At 43.0% G+C, this 17,360-nt stretch overlaps 1 protein-coding gene across 2 annotated transcripts in view; it reads left to right on the top strand.

Annotated features, from left to right (window-relative positions):
* prkcz (protein kinase C, zeta) overlaps nucleotides 1–17,360 on the top strand; it is a 626,261-nt gene that overhangs the window by 383,222 nt on the left and 225,679 nt on the right. For both annotated transcript variants that reach the window (XM_085967266.1, XM_085967267.1), the window contains exons 7-9: nucleotides 3,251–3,332; nucleotides 8,648–8,706; nucleotides 11,825–12,013. In XM_085967266.1, the coding sequence (XP_085823392.1) occupies nucleotides 3,251–3,332; nucleotides 8,648–8,706; nucleotides 11,825–12,013 (330 nt within the window). The remainder of the gene's footprint in view (nucleotides 1–3,250; nucleotides 3,333–8,647; nucleotides 8,707–11,824; nucleotides 12,014–17,360) is intronic.

Genomic DNA, 17,360 nt, shown 5'->3' with positions numbered 1-17,360 from the left:
AGTGGAGAGTATTCCATCGCACCCCTGACTTGTGCCTTGTAGGTGCTGGGGAAGCTTTGGGGAGTCGGGAGGTGAGACACTCACCATAGAATACCCATCCTCTGACCTGCTCTAATAGCCATGGCATTTATGTAGCTGGTTCAGTTGAGTTTCTGGCCAATGGTGACCCCCAGGATGTTGATGGTGGACGACTTGGCAGTGGTTATCTGTTTTCTGCAGTTTCAGTGCAAGTGTTTCAGATTTTCTGTTAATTTTCAAACTTTTTTTCTTGTCTTTCCTCCCCCTACCCCCAGGCTATGCTCAACACTCTGCGTTGCCTCAGTTAATTTCGTCAGTGCACACCCCAATGCGGCTGTTAGTCAGTTGTAACTATAGAAGTTTACAGCACAGGAGGACATTTGGCCCATCATGTCTGCCAGCTCTTTACTAGAGCAATCCAAAACTAATCCCACATCCCTGCTCTCTTCCTGTAGTCTTGTACCTTCCTCTGTTCCAAACATTTAGCCTGACAATATTCAAGACTTTTCCACAGCCACTCCTTGAAGCAAAGCATTCCATGCTTCAACAACGTGCTGCGTAAAATAATTTTTCCTAAGTGCTCTCTTCACTCTCTCGTGAAAATTTTGAATTGATGAACCCTAGTCACTGACTTCCCCATATAATATTTTCCTAATTATGGTAATGACCTACATTGGCTCCCGGTTGAGCAACGCCTCGATTTTAAAATTCTCATCCTTGTTTTCAAATCCATCATGGCCTCGCCGCTCCCTATCTCTGTAACCTCCTCCAGCCCTACAGCCCTCCGAGATCTATCCCTCCTATTTCCCATCTACATGCTACCCCTCGGCGACATTATCCAAAAACACAGCTTCAGGTTCCACATGTACGCTGATGACACCCAGCTGTACCTCACCACCACTTCTCTCGACACCTCCACTGTCTCTAAATTGTCAGACTGCTTATGCAACATCCAGTACTGGATGAGCAGAAATTTCCTCCAACTAAATATTGGGAAGACCGAAGCCATTGTCTTCGGTCCCCGCCACAAATTCTGTTCCCTAGCCACCAACTTCATCACTCTCCCTAGCATCTGCCTGAGCCTAAACCAGACTGTTCATAACCTTGGTGTCACACTTAACCCTGAAATGAGCTTCCGACCACATATCCGCGCCATAACTAAGACCACCTCTGCAGCATCGCCCGACTCCGCATCTGCCTCAGCTCATCTGGTTATGGAACCCTCATCCATGCCTTTGTTACCTCCAGACTTGACCAATCCAATGCACTCCTAGCTGGCCTCCCACGTTCCACCCTACGTTAGCTTGAGGGCATCCAAAACTCGGCTGCCTGTGTCCTAACTCGCACCAATTCCTGTTCCCCCATCACTCCTGTGCTCGCTGACCTACACTGGCTCCCGGTTAAGCAACGCCTCGATTTTAAAATTCTCATCCTTGTTTTCAAATCGCTCCATGGCCTTGCCCCTCCCTATCTCTGTAATCTCTTCCAGCCCCAAAACATCCCGAGATATCTACGCTCCTCCAATTGTGGCCTCTTAAGCATCCCTGATTTTAATGGCTCAACCATTGGTGGCCATGCCTTAACCTGCAAAGGCCCTAAGCTCTGGAGTTCCATCCCTAAACTTCTCCACCTCTCTACCTTTCGTTCCTCCTTTAAGACGGTCCTTAAAACCTACCTCTTTGACCAAGCTTTTGATCATTAGCCGAGGCATAGAATATAAGAGCAGGGAGGTTATGATGGAGCTGTACAAAACGCTAGTTAGGCCACAGCTGGAATACTGTGTGTAGTTCTGGTCGCCACACTATAGGAAGGATGTGATTGCATTGGAGAGAGTGCAGAGGATATTCACCAGGATGTTACCTGGGCTGGGCTGGAGCGTTTCAGCAACAAAGAGACTGGACAGGCTGGGGTTGTTTTCCTTAGAGCAGAGAAGGCTGAGGGGGGACCTGATTTGAGGTGTACAAGATTATGAGGGACATAGATAGGGTAGATAGAAAGAAACTTTTCCCCTTAGTAGGGGGGTCAATAACCAGGGGGCATAGTTTCAAGGTAAGGGGCAGGAGGTTTAGAGGGGATTTGAGGGAAAACTTTTTCACCCAGAGGGTGGTTGGAATCGGGAACTCACTGCCTGAAAGGGTGGTAGAGGCAGGAACCCTCACAACATTCAAGAAGCATTTAGATGAGCACTTGAAACGCCATAGAATACAAGGCTACGGACCAAGTGCTGGAAAATGGGATTATAATAGATGGGGCTTGATGGCTGGCGCAGACACGATGGGCCGAAGGGCCTCTTTCTGTGCTGTATAACTCTATGACTCTATGACATCTGCCCTAATAGCTCCTTATGTGGCTCAGTGTCAAACTTTGCTTGATACCACTCATGTGAAGTGCCTTAGGTCGTTTTACGATGTTAAAAACACTATATAAATACAGGTTGTTGTTGAAGGTGAATACTGTTCCTCCATTTGGCCTAGTACCTATCCTCCACTTGTTGCCACCCCTAACATCTTGATCAAGATTGAGAACTTAATAGGGACATCGGAACAGGAATAGGCTTTTCAACCCCTCGAACCTGTTCCACTGTTCAATTAGATCGTGGCTGATCTGTATCTCAACTCCACTCCATTTTACCTGCCTTGGTTCCACAAACCTTAATATACTTGCCTAACAAAAATCTATCAATTGCAGTTTTGAAATGTTTAATTGACCTAGCCTCAGCAGCTTTTTGGGCGAGAGAGTTCCAGGTTTCCACTACCCTTTGTGTGAAGAAGCGCTTCCTGATATCGCCCCTGAACGGCCCAGCTCTTATTTTAAGGCTATGCCCCCTTGCTCTGGACTCCCCCACCAGAGGAAACTGTATCCATCTACCCTAAGATTTTAGCTTTTGGGCATTTCTTAAGGTGCTGCCTACTTGTCCCACAAATATTTGATTTGTATTTCAAGTAATTTTATTAATTAGTACAGATGGCATTGAGAATAAAACTTAATGACTGAGATTGGGATAGTTTTTTTTTTAGCACAGTGGTATTGGGAAATCTATTCCCCTTGTACTACTGTTAAGCTGCAGTGCACTGACACCTATCCCCTGCCACCTGATACCTTGAATAAAGATCATAACTTAAGTGAGCCCCTGCTGCTCATTCACCTGGAATTCTCACTAGGACATTAGATACATCAACAGTTTGTTCTGTCATATGAATGATTTTCCTCTGCTTCCTGTTTTAATGATCAGGATCCGGTCATGCCTTCCCCCGAACCTCCAATTGATGACAAGACTGATGAAGTTGACATCCCTTCAGAAGACCCCGATGGAAGTAAGTCTTTAACTTACAAGTTATGAGTGATCAAAGGTATTTAAAAGAAATACATTTTTTGCTGCTAGAAACAAGAAAAATAGAAAAATGTTGCACCAATGTAGCAGTGGTTGAGCCTGAGGCACATTTATGAGGAAGAGTAGCAGGAGTTGTACTTGAGAGTGCTTGATGCTGACATTGGGTGCCCAAGATGGAGTGTATTCCATTTCTCAGCTCTAATATCCCTCATCTCGATGAGCACATACTTCACAAAAAAAGGTATTTAATTTTGTTAGAAAAATCTTGTTCGTGTATGTTTTTAAAAAATCTATTCTGAGTGTATCATATTAATTCTGACTTTTGGAAAACACTTGGTACAGGTAGACTATCCTTTATCCGCACTTCCGAAAACCTCTAAAAACCGAAAGTTTTTTCGTGGAGCGTAAGTCGTGCGCACAACATGACCCGAGTGGCGCCAAACATGACAGGAGTGGTCGGGGAGCTCTGCCTTTCCCTGTGAGCAGGGCATCGGGTCACAGAGTTCCCTCCTGGGTAGGAGATTGCAGGCCGAGCCGGGCAGTGTGAAGGAGGTACCGGGAGAGTGAACCCAACAATACAGCGGCCCGTCCGATAGCTGCAGCGGCCCCCCCCCGACCTGATTTGCGGGCCAGCTTAGTGTAGGAGTCAGCCGATATCCGGCTTTCCCACAACTGGCGGCGGCAGTCGAGCCCCAGACCCCCGCTAAGTCAAGGAATTCAGATACGGAGCAGGGGGAGCCGGAAACCTCGATCTAACGGCAGAAATCAGCAGCCGTTTTGTTAGGTTTTTTTTCTTCCCCTAGCATTTTTTTAAACAGTCAGGCTGTGGAAAGAGTCTCTGTAGCTTAGCAACAGCTTCAGAGACGCTTCCAAGGCAGGGCCCGAGTGTTTACAAGCTGTTGCTAAGCAACAGTGTTTGTTGCCAGATACGGAGATGAAAACCTTCTGAAATCCGAAAAATTCCGAAAACCGAAACACAGCTGGTCCCAAGGTTTTCGGATAAAGGATAGTCTACCTGTACTGCAATGGTCGTGAGTTACGCCACCATCCTCAACGTTTATTACACATTGTGACCTAATAGTTCTAGGTGTGTTTTTGAAATGCTAGATACATTTTTGGTAGTAATTTACATTCTAGTACTGTAAATTAAAACAAAAAATATCAGAGCAATACAGTACATTGGTGTACTAAAAAGTTGAATTATTGTTACAAGACACAAATTTGCACCCATAAAACCCTCACATAGTGTTTTCGAATCTCTGCTAGGTTATTTGTGATTAATAAGGACAACCCAGTCTGCATATACCTCCTGAGTGGACACTTACTGATCAACTTTAGCAAGAAAGTTACACTTGTCTGTGATCTTGTTAGAAAATATTACGTAGTGAGAAGGAATCTTGATAAACCAAGCATGCCGATGCCCAGACTTCCTGCCTCAGTTCCAAAGGGCTAAGTTTGTTTCTGCTGTTCCCATATTGAGGGTTGTCTGTTCAGTCTCAATTTCACATTTTATTGATTACACTCTGCGATACATTTTGTTGTTGTCATGCTCTATTATTTGTGTTCAAAAACAATAAAAACCTGTTTTAACAACATGATAAATATTATTTAGAAGTTTTGCAAGTTGGAATTTTGTGGCAATTGGATCATGGTATCCAGTAAAAGAATTAAGTTCATGTTCGCACGTTACTTTTGTTACTGTACAATCACAACAATGTGTATGCAGTGTTAATATATGAACTAAACTTTACTTCTGTCTCCCTTTTTTCCTTCTCCTGTCCCCTCTTGGGCCTTTCTCTCCAGTCTGCTCCCCTTTGCCTGTTAAATAACGCTGATGCACAATGAAATATATGGGGCCATTAGATTGAATTAGTCTAAAAGGCTAAGTCTTGGCAAACCCAATTCCAGTTCAGTTAGGCTTTATAACTTTGTGATGACCTGTAACATTAATAGTAATAGCTCTCATCTTTCAAAATTATTTTGGAAAGTGCAATCATCATGACTGAAGGTTCACAGAAAAAGTTGCCTAGTGAGAAGTATGTTGAAATCATATCCTTCATTCTCATCACTCTTAAGTGCTGCTCCCCATTTGATGATCTCAGCTGAATCACCAGGCGCAGTACTGAGCGGAGGGACAGGAAATAGACATGATGTTGGTTTTGCTTTGAGGTTTCACTTCAGCAACCACTACAGGCTGACTGGAGATTGGTATTGACAGGGACCTTGGAAGTATTAAATAATGTAAGACAGACAGCCTAGGAGGATTAAAAAACCCCACAGTAAAATGCCTTTTCCCCATAAACATTTTTAATAGAAACATGTAGGATGGCTAACAAGACGAACGACAAGATAAATAGAACATTTGAGGCTGTATTCAAAAATGACATGACTAAAACTGAATACGTTGGAAAACGTATTTAGGTTTTTTTTAATCCAATTTGACAGCTTAATTTTTCAAATGTAGGTAGTTTCTGTATATGTCAGAAAGCAATTGATGTGTTCCTCTGGTGACCTCTTGTGGGTAGTAAGACAACTTCAGTGAAACAGATTTGAACCATTTCTGTTGCTCATGCTTGATTTGGTCAAACTGTGAGTGCAAACTATGTGCTTCCAAAGAAGCTTGTCTTTTAAAGTAGTGGCCAGATTTTCAGTTTATTCCCCTGTTTAAAAAAAAATTAAACTTAAATAAATCTTTCTACTGAAGTTATTCCTCCTCCCACATCATACCCATAAACCATTCTTCTATATATGCCAACTCTCCCGCTTTCTCAGCACAATTACTGTGCTAATTGTCTGGATATCATGATTTGTATGGGTGTGACAACTTGCTTGTAAAATCACAGGGCTTCCAATTAATGGAGCAACCTACAAACATTGGCAACGTGCATTCCAAGCTATAATATAGCTTGTTTTTAGTCATTAACAAAATAAACATGCTAAGAGAATTTTCTGTTCAAGAATTGAGAGGCAATACTAAATGCATTCTGTGACTTTTCTTTGGTACCCCACTTTGCATAGCTCCTACTAATTGCCCTGATGATAACATGTCCGAATTAATTATGAAAATATCTTGGAGTTTCTTTTCATTCATGTACAATGATTGAGAGAGCAGGGAGAAGACTGTACTTAGCCCAGGGCAGAATGAATTTTGATTCATGTGATTTCAGCGGTAGAAGAAAATACTGATTGATCTAAGCACCCTCTGCCAAAGGTTTCCCAACAAAGTGCTGTTGTTTTTTTTCTAATGTGAATTAAATTTACTCAGTGTTAAGATAAATGGGATGCATTTTTTTTAATGCCTTTTAATGTTGTGGAAAGGCCTCAATACTAAATTAGCCCTCAATCCCAAATGTCCTGTCCAGTGCAGTAATCTATTAATCCATTATATCACAATATTGTTAGAATTCTGCTGTGACTGTGCTCTTCTGCCTGAAACAACCTCAACAGACATTGAACAGCAGTCACTGGAGATTTAGTCACTCCCTGGTGATGATTTCACTGCACAAATTTGTTTTGAGACTAGTGTGTGAGAAATTGAAATATTGCTGGGTATTGGGAGTCAAGGTTGGGGAATATTCACAACTGCTGGATAAATTAGTGCAAGTTCCATATTCTGATCGCTGTCACAGCAGACTGGAAGGCTGTGTTACAGGTGCTCCTGTTTTCTAAACTTTTTACTCTCCTGTTTGGAAGACTACTGCGAATCAGGTGGTCGTATTCCAACGTAGTGCAACGCAGTTCAGTGTTAATGTGTTGCATGGTATTTATGGGTAATACAAAATTAAGTTACTGAATTTTAACTTTCTTCTTCAGACAAACACAAGACATAAATGTGGAACAAATAATAGCAGACTAACATTAAATTCAGTCTCCGTGTTTAAAATATAGTGTTCCAATTGACTGAATGCTGTTTATTCAAACTAGATTGAGAACAGTTGGGTCTGAATGAGGGTACCCTCATGAGGAGGAGGGGACAGCAAATCGTTCCATTCTTCCCTGCCCAATGTGTCTATGATTGAGTTTGTCATTACTGTTTGAAGCCACTTTCAGGGGGAAAAAACAAGATAGTGGCTCAACAATGAACACAATGTTATCGAATAGTAATATTAAACGCCACCTGTACTGTCCTGAGGAAAGCAGGCTGACCTTGGGACTTGGCATGAAAGCTGTTTTTATATTGTGCAAGACCAGTGCTGTTTTCACAGTTCATGATGTGTGGCTATTGAGCAGAAAAAAAGTGTGAGCTCGGCTCTAATAAATATTATGTGTTTGTGTATGTGGGAGGGGAGAGAGTGGTTATAAAATATGCATATGAATTTCTGCCCAATAATGAAGTAACTGGGGGAGGCCAGCTGAGCACTGTAAAATATAAAAAATGGTTGAAGTGAAACACCCACTCCCCTTCCCACGACACCATCCCATGCAAGCGCAGGAGATGCAACACCTGCCCTTTCACCTCCCCCCTTTGCACCAGTCCCAAACACTCTTTCCAGGTGAAACAGCTTCTTTCAATTCAGTATTCACTGTTCACGATATGGTCTCCTCTACATTGGGAAGACCAAATGCAGATTGGGCGATCGCTTTGCTAAATACCTCCGTTCAGTCCTCAAGTGTGACTCTGAACTTCCGGTCGCTTGCCATTTTAATTCTCCGTCTCACTCCCACTCTGATCTCTCTGTCCTCGTCTTCATATACTGTTCCAATGAAGCTCAAGGAGCAGCACCTCATCTTTTGATTCGGCACTTTACAACCTTCCTGACTTAACATTGACTTCAACAATTTCAGATCATAACCATTGCTCCCATTTTTTAGGACAGCAGGTGCTGGAAATGTTTCTACAAATGTCATTTACAGCTCCTCTAGACCCATCTTTTGTTTCTTGTCCCATTACCATCCCCTTTTGTCACTTAAATACACCTGCCTTCTACCTTGACCCCTTTTGTTCTTTCTTCCCCTCCCCCTTTCCCTATACCTGCTTAAAAACTGATACATCTCGAACTTTTTCCAGTTGACGAAAGGAACCTGACCTGAAATGTTAACTCTTGTTTCTCTCTCCACAGCTACTGCCTGACCTGAGACAAGACAGGTTAACATTTTGGTGGGAGGGGAGTTATACCCTTCATCGTCAGTGACTGACTTGTGCATTTCCAACATTTTCCAGTTTTATTTCAGATTTCTAAATTTTGTGTTTTCTTTTTATCACTACTATTTGGACACTTATCTTCAATAGAAGACAAACAAAATATTCTATCAATCCAATAAAGTGACTTATTATTTCTTGTTCCCTTTCCTTTGCAGTTGTACCATTCCTGCCACATAATCGGACTAAATTAGACACAGTCACAGATGACTCAGAGGTAGGTTTTGCATTAAACAGTAAACTTATTTATAATATTTCATGTATGCAGTGATGTATGACGCGTTTCTGTCAGAGCTCATAATGGTTTATTTATTTTTTTAAAGATTAAGAAATCCCTGATGATATAGTGGATAAATGCACTGCCTGGTGTGGTACTTAAGACCTGCAGATCAGATGGGATCAAGTTCAATCCCTGGTATGTGCTCAATTAGCTGATCTCAGCTAAGGCAGCAGTTGAGATTCTGCAACTGCCTTCAACACCCCTGAGCTGAGAGAGGGGAGGAAAACGGCCACAGTTCCAACTCCTGATCAGTGCTACCAATGCTGGATAGTGCATGTGTGTGGGTGTTGGACAGGGACAGGATTGGGCTTAGCGTGAAACTCTCATGGTAACATAGCTTGGTGATGCTTACAGGCTCACCCATGGAGAATGGCTAATTGGATTAAGTAGTTGCAGAGCACCTATGCAACAGTCACCTAGCATGAGCCAGTTTCTCAGAGAGAAAGAGCAAAAAAGAAAATTGGGTAGGATAAAGTTCTCACTTTCATGCTTTACTTGTGTAGTGAGCTGTCACCTGATGTTTGAACACTGAGTTTGCAGATCGCCAAATAGATTTCAGCCAATTTATGTTACAGGAGTTAACAATGAAGGTGCTCCCCCAGTGCTGTTAGGATTCTCTGTAGTGGTTTGATACAACTGAGTGGCTTGCTAGGCCACTTCAGAGGGCAGTTAAGAGTCATCCATGTTGGTGTGGGACTGGGGTCACAGGCCAGACCAGGTAAGGATGGCAGGTTTCCTTCCCTAAAGGACATCAGTGAACCAGTTGGGTTTTTTACGATAAGCTTCATGGTCACTTTTACTGACACTAGCTTTTCATTTCCAGATTTTTTAAATCTGAATTCAAATTCTCAAACTGCCATGGTGGGAATTGATTAATTCTCTGAATTAGTAGTCCAGGCCTCTGGAATGCTAGTCCAGTAACATAACCACTACACTACCATACCCAATTGCAGGATAGCTTATATACTGTAGTGTATTACCAGACCGCAAAATGCCAGTGTCTCAAACCGGAAGTGAAGAGCACAAATAATTTTCTCGACCACACTTGAATCTAAATACAGTATGTGCTATACCTTTGAAACACACGTTACCCTATATTCTATAAAATGCGTTCAGGTAAAGGTTGGAGGAGTGGCTTTCATTCTGCTTGCAACGGACAACACAGCACAAAGTGACAGATAAGAATCTCCTGCAATTGCACCACATGATTTGAATTGCAGTTGTATTTGGTTTTAATTTATTGATTGGTGTAAGGGAATTCATTTATAGTGGAAATCAGGTATCAACGCTGTGATACAGTATAACTTCACTATAATGAACCCCCGGTTTTAACAATCCCGACAGCAGGACTAGATTTTTTTCAGTGGAAATCAGCCTTGCTCCAATGAAAATTTAAGCAGGATTGACCCAGATGCAATGATGGAATTCAAGCGGAGGCTAATTGAAAGATGACATACTGGAGTGCGAATTCTGCATGACGCGTACATCCGTTGCCTGATGAGGCAGTTCACCATCTGCACACAAACTGCAACGAGGCAATGGGTGTGAAGATGACAAGTAACAGATCGTCTTTGGCTCTGAAAATAAAACTTCAAATTATTGATAATCTGGATTGTAAAGGAAAATTGCAAGCTACATTCTGGATGGCATGTAGAGAATAGTGGTCAAAAGAAGGCTATTCCGTCTGCAAGAGAGGAATGCGATACACTGGGAATTTCAGAAACAAAATGACAGGAAATTAAATTTGAAGTAAACCAAGTAACTATGAGCTATGAAGACATTATTGAATCAGTGGCATTGAGTCGGGGAGAGGATGAGGAAATTTCTAGTGACAAAAATGTGTAAGGTACAGTACCAGTTATCACTTCACTGGATGAGCTCAGAAGGGCAATCGTAACTGTGCGGAACTTCACACAGTCCTTACCTGGATCTGAGGATCTTTGCATTGAAAAAAAGCACAAACATGAAGCAATCTATGCTGTATAGTTTTTAACAGAATCAAATAATGTTCAATTCAAATTGGTCCTTCATTTTTCTGATGCAGTAAATTGCCAAACATTACTATAGTGAACACTCTGATATAACTATCTTATCTGCCGGTCCCAAGGGGTTCCTTATAGTGAAGTTCAACTGTATTTATATTTATCCATGGGTGGAATTTAAATTCCTAGATATCATTGGATGGTAGGGTGAGGATTTGCACCCTTGATTCCCAACACAGGTAAGGTCATATTCTTGGCCAAGCCAGCAGAGTAATAAATTTGAAATTGGAAGAGGTGTATCTATAACTCTCCTAGAGCTCACAGAATGGGCTATTCAGAAATCTGGTAGCAATAAGCCTGTCATCAGTTGGGGACATGTTAGTAGCACAGAGTCCTAAAGGGAGGAGAAAATGACTTACAAATTATGAAAGGGAAGGGAGGATACAGTTACAGTTAAATTTTCATCCTGTTGAGTTGTTTTCCATTACCATTCTTGGTAGTATGTTTTTAGTTGCATTAATAGCGTATACCAATAGGGTAGTTTGCTGGTCTCTTTAACAGGCTGGCCCTCAGTGTAAGAAGATGTAGAGATTTGACGATAGTTGCCCAATATCAGGGTAGTGCCGGAGTAGAGTCATGCAAGGACAGAAAATCGTTGGCGGAATTGTGCTTCACTTTATTGTCAGGGGAGGGAGAGAAAAAAGTTTACTGATTCCCAGTACTTGAGCTTGCCTCATGTTAGATCAACCACGTAGCGGCATCAACAGGCAACTGTTGCAATGTCCGCAAGGCAAGTGTTCATCTCACTTTTCTCCCAATCGAGGATGGTATGGTATGGGGGGAATGTAAAAATTACAGAAAGTTATCTGAAGCCTTGTATTGATCTGGGGTACACAGAAAAAGGAGTCACAGCGACCCTTCTGATGTGGTGCTTTGACTGGATCATTATATCTCCAGGCACATAATTTTGCTTCATTCTATTAATTCGTGTTTTGTTTTTAAGTGTAAGAGGATCTTAAACTGACAAGTATACTTGAACTGTGTCAAATTATTTTCTTTTATTTGGGTCCCAGGATATCAAGCCAGTGGTTGATGGTGTTGACGGAATCAAGATTTCTTCAGTGCTAGGTTTACAAGACTTTGACCTTATCCGAGTCATTGGACGTGGCAGCTACGCTAAAGTTCTCCTTGTACGCTTGAAGAAAAATGACTGTATTTATGCAATGAAGGTTGTAAAGAAGGAACTGGTCCATGATGACGAGGTAAAGTTTACTCACGTAAAAAATAAAAAAAGAACTTGCCTTTATATAGTGCCTTTCACGAGCTCAGGATGTCCCAATGAAATATTTTTGAAATGTTGTAATGTAGGGAAAAGTAACTTTGGTGTGGTTTCCTCCTTGTATTTAATTGTTTGCAGTAGCATATCGGCATTGAAAGTGAAAGCCAATCCCATTCATAATTTTTTTTCGGTTTATTCTTTTGATACTGTGAATGTTTTCTCTTCCGTTTCATAATATTTATAATTTTAAATGTTACAAGAACTGCTCCCTGGTCTTTGCTGAGGGAGCAATGGCCAACAATTGCTCTCAATGTCCCTTGACTGGGGGAGGGGGATCATGGAAAATCAGTCAGGGTTGGCACTCCTGATCACTATCCAAAGACCACTGCTAGTACGTGCACATGTTTGATGTTTGACTCGGGCAGAAATGGGCTTGGCTGTGGTGCCCCCCACAGTCAAGTAGCCCACATTAAGGCACAAATATGACAAATAGCAATGTGGATGAGATATTAGAAGACTGTCTTCCCTAGCATGAGTCACTGCCCAGAGGAGAGCATGGAAGAAAATTAGGAGTGAGGGAGGTGAAATTTACCATACTGTTTCCAGATGTGCAAGAGTTGTACCTAATATGAAAGCTGACAGATTTTTTAATACTTAAGGAATTAATTAGACCCACTACCAGAGGTTGATTATTGTTGAAATATCAAAGCCCTGGAACACATTGTTTTGACTAAGTTGAATATTAAGGATTGGCTCTGGAGTTCTATGTAGCCCTTCAGAAAGGAAAGAACTGAAAATTGTACTGGTACTGAAGTAAATGGTAGGTGATGTAACTTTGAATGCATTGCTAGCCTTAAAAGTCTCTTTCATGCTACAACAACAATAACTTGCATTTATGTTGTGCATTTAACATAGAAAAATGTCCCGACAATTCATTGAGGCATAATTAGACAAAAATGGACAGCAAGCTAAAAAAAAAAAAGGGAGCTATTCGGAGGAGTGACCAAAAGCTTGGTCTTATAATGGGTTTTAAGGAGAGGCTTAAAGGAGGAGAAGAGGCAGATGGGTTCAGAGAGTGAATTCCAGAGATTACAGCCTAAATGCCTGAAGGCACAGCTGACAATGGTGGGGCAAAGGGAGGGGAAGATGCACAGGAGACTAGATTTGAAGGAATGCAGAGTTCTTGGGGGCAGGGGTGGTTTGAATGTCTGGAGGCGGTTACATTTTAAACACCTCAATTAGACAAGCACTTAAACTTCTAAACTTGAGAATACAAAACAACTTTATGCAATCTATCCTCATAAATGAACCCTTTAAGCCTCGGTCTCCTACTTCCCAACCAATTACCAACCAACCCATGTCACAACGTTACTTCCAATTCCGTACGCTTTCATTTTTGCTAATTACCTGTTGTGCTGGACCTTATCAAATGCATTCTGAAAGTCCATATACACAACATCCATAGACAATTCCCTATTCACCATGCCAGGAAGAGAGCTTTGGAAAATGATGACCAATGCATCTGCAATTTCTTCTATATCTTTTAATACCCTGGGGTGGAAACCATCAGGCCCTGGGGATTTGGCTATCTTAAATCCCATTATTTTCACCATTTTTAATTTGACTAAGTTCCTCCCTTTGACTTACTTTTAGATTCCCTTGTACCACTGGTATTTTGTGTTCTTCCTCCACTGTGAAAACAAATAAAGTACAGAGGTGGAAGTCAGCAATTTTTGTAATGGAAAAGATATGAGATTGAAAGCACAGCTCTGGGTCCAATAGGCCACTGAGGTTGCAAACAGTCTAATTCAACCTGAGACAGTGGCAGGGCAAAGGGATGGAATCAGTGGCAAGGGTATGGAGTTTGTGGCAGGGACTGAAGATAATTGCTTCAATCTTCCCAATTTCTATCTGGAGGAAATTGCAGCTCATTCAAGACTGGATGTCAGTCAAGTAGTCGAGGATCGAGAGAGATGGTAGAGTTGGATTTCATCTGTCCATTTGGAAGCTGACCCCATGTAATTGGACAATGTCATCAGGGGCAACAGGTAGATGAGGAAGATAGATTGGCCTCTAGAGGTAACGATGCTGGGATGGGAAGAGAAACCATTACCAGAGATGCTTTGGCTACGACTGAATAGGTAAGAGTGGAACCAAGCGATAGAGCTGGCTAACAGTGGAGGGACATTGGCGGAAGATCATCTGGTCACTGTGTCGAAGGCTATAGATAGGTTGAAGAGGAAAGATGATCGCAATCACAAAGGTGTAATTTGTGAGTTAGATTAGGGGGTTTCATTGCTGTAGCAGAGCCAGAAACCGGAAGACCAGGTGCTCACTCTGTCGACCTCCGACGTAAGGGGTGTTCTACGCGGAGTGAACACACGAAAGGCTGCTGGACCGGATACTCAAGGAATGTGCTGATCAGCTGGCTGATGTCTTCACCGCCATCTTCAATCTGTCATTGGCCCAGGCAGTAGTCCCTACATGCTTCAAGACCGCTACCATTATTCCTGTGCCAAAGCAGACGGCTGTGACGTGCCTGAACGACTATCGACCTGTCGCACTCACACCCATCATAATGAAGTGTTTCGAGAGACTGGTCCTGGCTCACATCAAAGCCAGTGTTCCCGCCTCTCTTGACCAACACCAGTCTGCCTATCGTGCAAACAGATCAACAGAGGATGCAATCACAACTGCTCTACACTCTGCACTGAATCACTTAGATGGTAAAGAGACCTACATCAGAATGCTGTTCATAGACTACAGCTCAGCATTCAACACTATCGTCCCCAACAAGCTGGCCACCAAACTCCACACTCTTGGCCTGAACACTTCCCTCTGCAACTGGACCCTGGACTTCCTAACAAACAGACCCCAGTCTGTCAAATTAGGTAACCACACCTCCCCCCCCATGACCCTGAACACGGGGGCCCCACAAGGATGTGTGCTGAGCCCCCTCCTCTACTCCCTCTTCACCCACGACTGTGTGGCTGTTCATGGTTCCAACACCATCATCAAGTTTGCGGATGATACCACGGTAGTAGGCCAGATCACCAACAATGATGAGTCAGCCTACAGGGAGGAGGTCCAGCATCTCGTGAAGTGGTGCGCCGATAACAACCTGGCCCTCAACATCAAGAAAACCAAAGAAATCATTGTGGACTTCAGGAAGTCTAAAGGCGGAAGTCACACCCCCATCCACATCAATGGGGCTGTGGTGGAAAGGGTGGACAGCTTTAAGTTCCTCGGAGTCCACATCACGGAAGACCTCTCCTGGTCCCTCAATACCTCCTCTCTGGTGAAGAAGGCCCAGCAGCGCCTATATTTCCTAAGGAGGCTGAAGGAATGTAACCTGTCACCCCTGATCCTCTCTAACTTTTACCGCTGCACAATAGAGAGCATCCTGACGAACTGTATCACAGTATGGTATGGCAGCTGTAGCTACTATGACCGGAAAGCCCTGCAGCGGGTAGTCAAAACTGCCCAACGCATTACCGGCACCCGGCTACCGACCATAGAGCACATATACCAGAAACGCTGTTTACGGAGGTCACGGACCATCATCAAAGACCCTACCCACCCCAGCCACAGTCTGTTCGCCCACCTGCCATCTGGGAGACGCTACAGATGCATTCGCACCCGAACGACCAGATTTAGGAACAGCTTCTTTCCCAGGGCGGTCATCCTACTGAACTCCACAAATAAACTCTAAAGCCTGCACATCTGCCAATGCACTTTATTATGGTTATGTTTATGTTAATGTATTACAAGCCAAATGAATGTTGAATGTTTAAATGTCTTAATCTAAATGTACACTCTCGGGAGCCGCAAGCCTACATTTCGTTGTACTGCACTTGTGCACTAACAATGACAATAAAGTTGATTATGATTATGATTATGATTGGAGAGATTCAAACATGGAGTTGTGGGAAAAATGGGTATGAATTTGGAAGCCAGCAACGTGTTCAAGGACTTTGGAGAGGAAAGGAAGGTTGTAGATAGTGACAGAAGTCCATAAGCCCTTCACACTTGTTGGAGGTGAGGTTGGAGGGGCGGGGTGAGGGGTTTAAGGAGACAGTTAGAACTGAAGAAGCCATGTACTCCAAGATGACCTAGAGCATTGGATGGTTTAGCAGAAGGAGAACGTCCAGGATGGGACAAATTAAAGGCTTTGCTGTGGACAACTGCAGCAAAGAGGGAGTCATTGAGCAGATCAACAGCTGCAGAATTATTGCGGCAAATGCAGTGCCAAAAGCTGGGTAGTTAGGCGTTTGAAAGCGCAGTTGTAAGTGACTTGAGTGAGTGTTATTGTATAGGGACAGTTATAAAACGGGTAGGGGGATGTGCGGGATGATAGATACAAGGAATTGGTCGGAGATGGCTTTATCTGAGATGGATGCCATGGGAGATGGCAAATTCTATTGGGTGGCCGTGTATATGGGTAGAAGAATTTTTATGGTGGGAGAGATTTAGGAAGGACACGAGAGCAATGAAATCAGAAAAACAGAACAAGGTGAGTTGAGATGGAAATTGAAATCAGCGAGGATGAGGAGGAAAGGAGAAAGGATATCGCTGGGATAAACTCGGGTTGGGGCTCAGGGGGACGATAGTGAATAAGGATTTTAAAGAAAAGGCAAGAGGTGTGGAGTAAGGTGCCAGAGGAGCAGGGGGAGAGACCAGGGTGTGATTTGGGGATAAAGGCCACTCCACCACAATTTGGTGGTTTGGGTGGTGCAGTTGATGGAACGTATAGCCGGGCAGCGAGGCTTCAGTGAGGGGCAAGATGTCACCATCCATGAGCCAAGTTTTAGTCAAAACCATGACGTAAATGTGGTCATCCGCAAAAGGCCTTGTTCGCGAGGGAAAATGCGGAGGGGGGCAGTGATTGTTAATCCAGTGGCAAAGTCTGAGGAGGTTGTGGTGGGTGTAGTGAGTGGGACAGGAAGGGGGTCGGCGAGATTAGCCCCCAGCGGACGCACTGAAAAAGAGGGTTTGTAAAGGAAGATGATGAAACAGTTGGAATTGTTGCTCATGAGGTAGCGACAAGTGTCTCCATTCGGAGAATGTTGCTTCGGAATTCTTGAACATTCTTGTTGGGATGCATATAGTTTTTCAATGTTCTATTTAAATGGAAACCTATAAAACTCAGACCATAAATAGTTGCACAGCAGCACACATGTCTCCTAGCTACACTGCCTTCTGCATTTTTTAAAGCCCCAGTAGACTCAAAACTGTAAATTAGGGAGTACAGTTAGACGAAGGCTAAGGTTATTCAGAGCTCTCTGTGGGAGCTGCAGTCGATGTTCTTTCGGCATCTCTATGTATATTTT

The sequence above is a fragment of the Somniosus microcephalus genome, chromosome 25 (genome assembly GCF_052327205.1).
Source record: "Somniosus microcephalus isolate GS21.2 chromosome 25, FLI_Smic_1.0, whole genome shotgun sequence".
Classification (NCBI taxonomy): Eukaryota; Metazoa; Chordata; class Chondrichthyes; order Squaliformes; family Somniosidae; genus Somniosus; species Somniosus microcephalus.
This window is presented reverse-complemented; position numbering and strand designations above follow the sequence as displayed.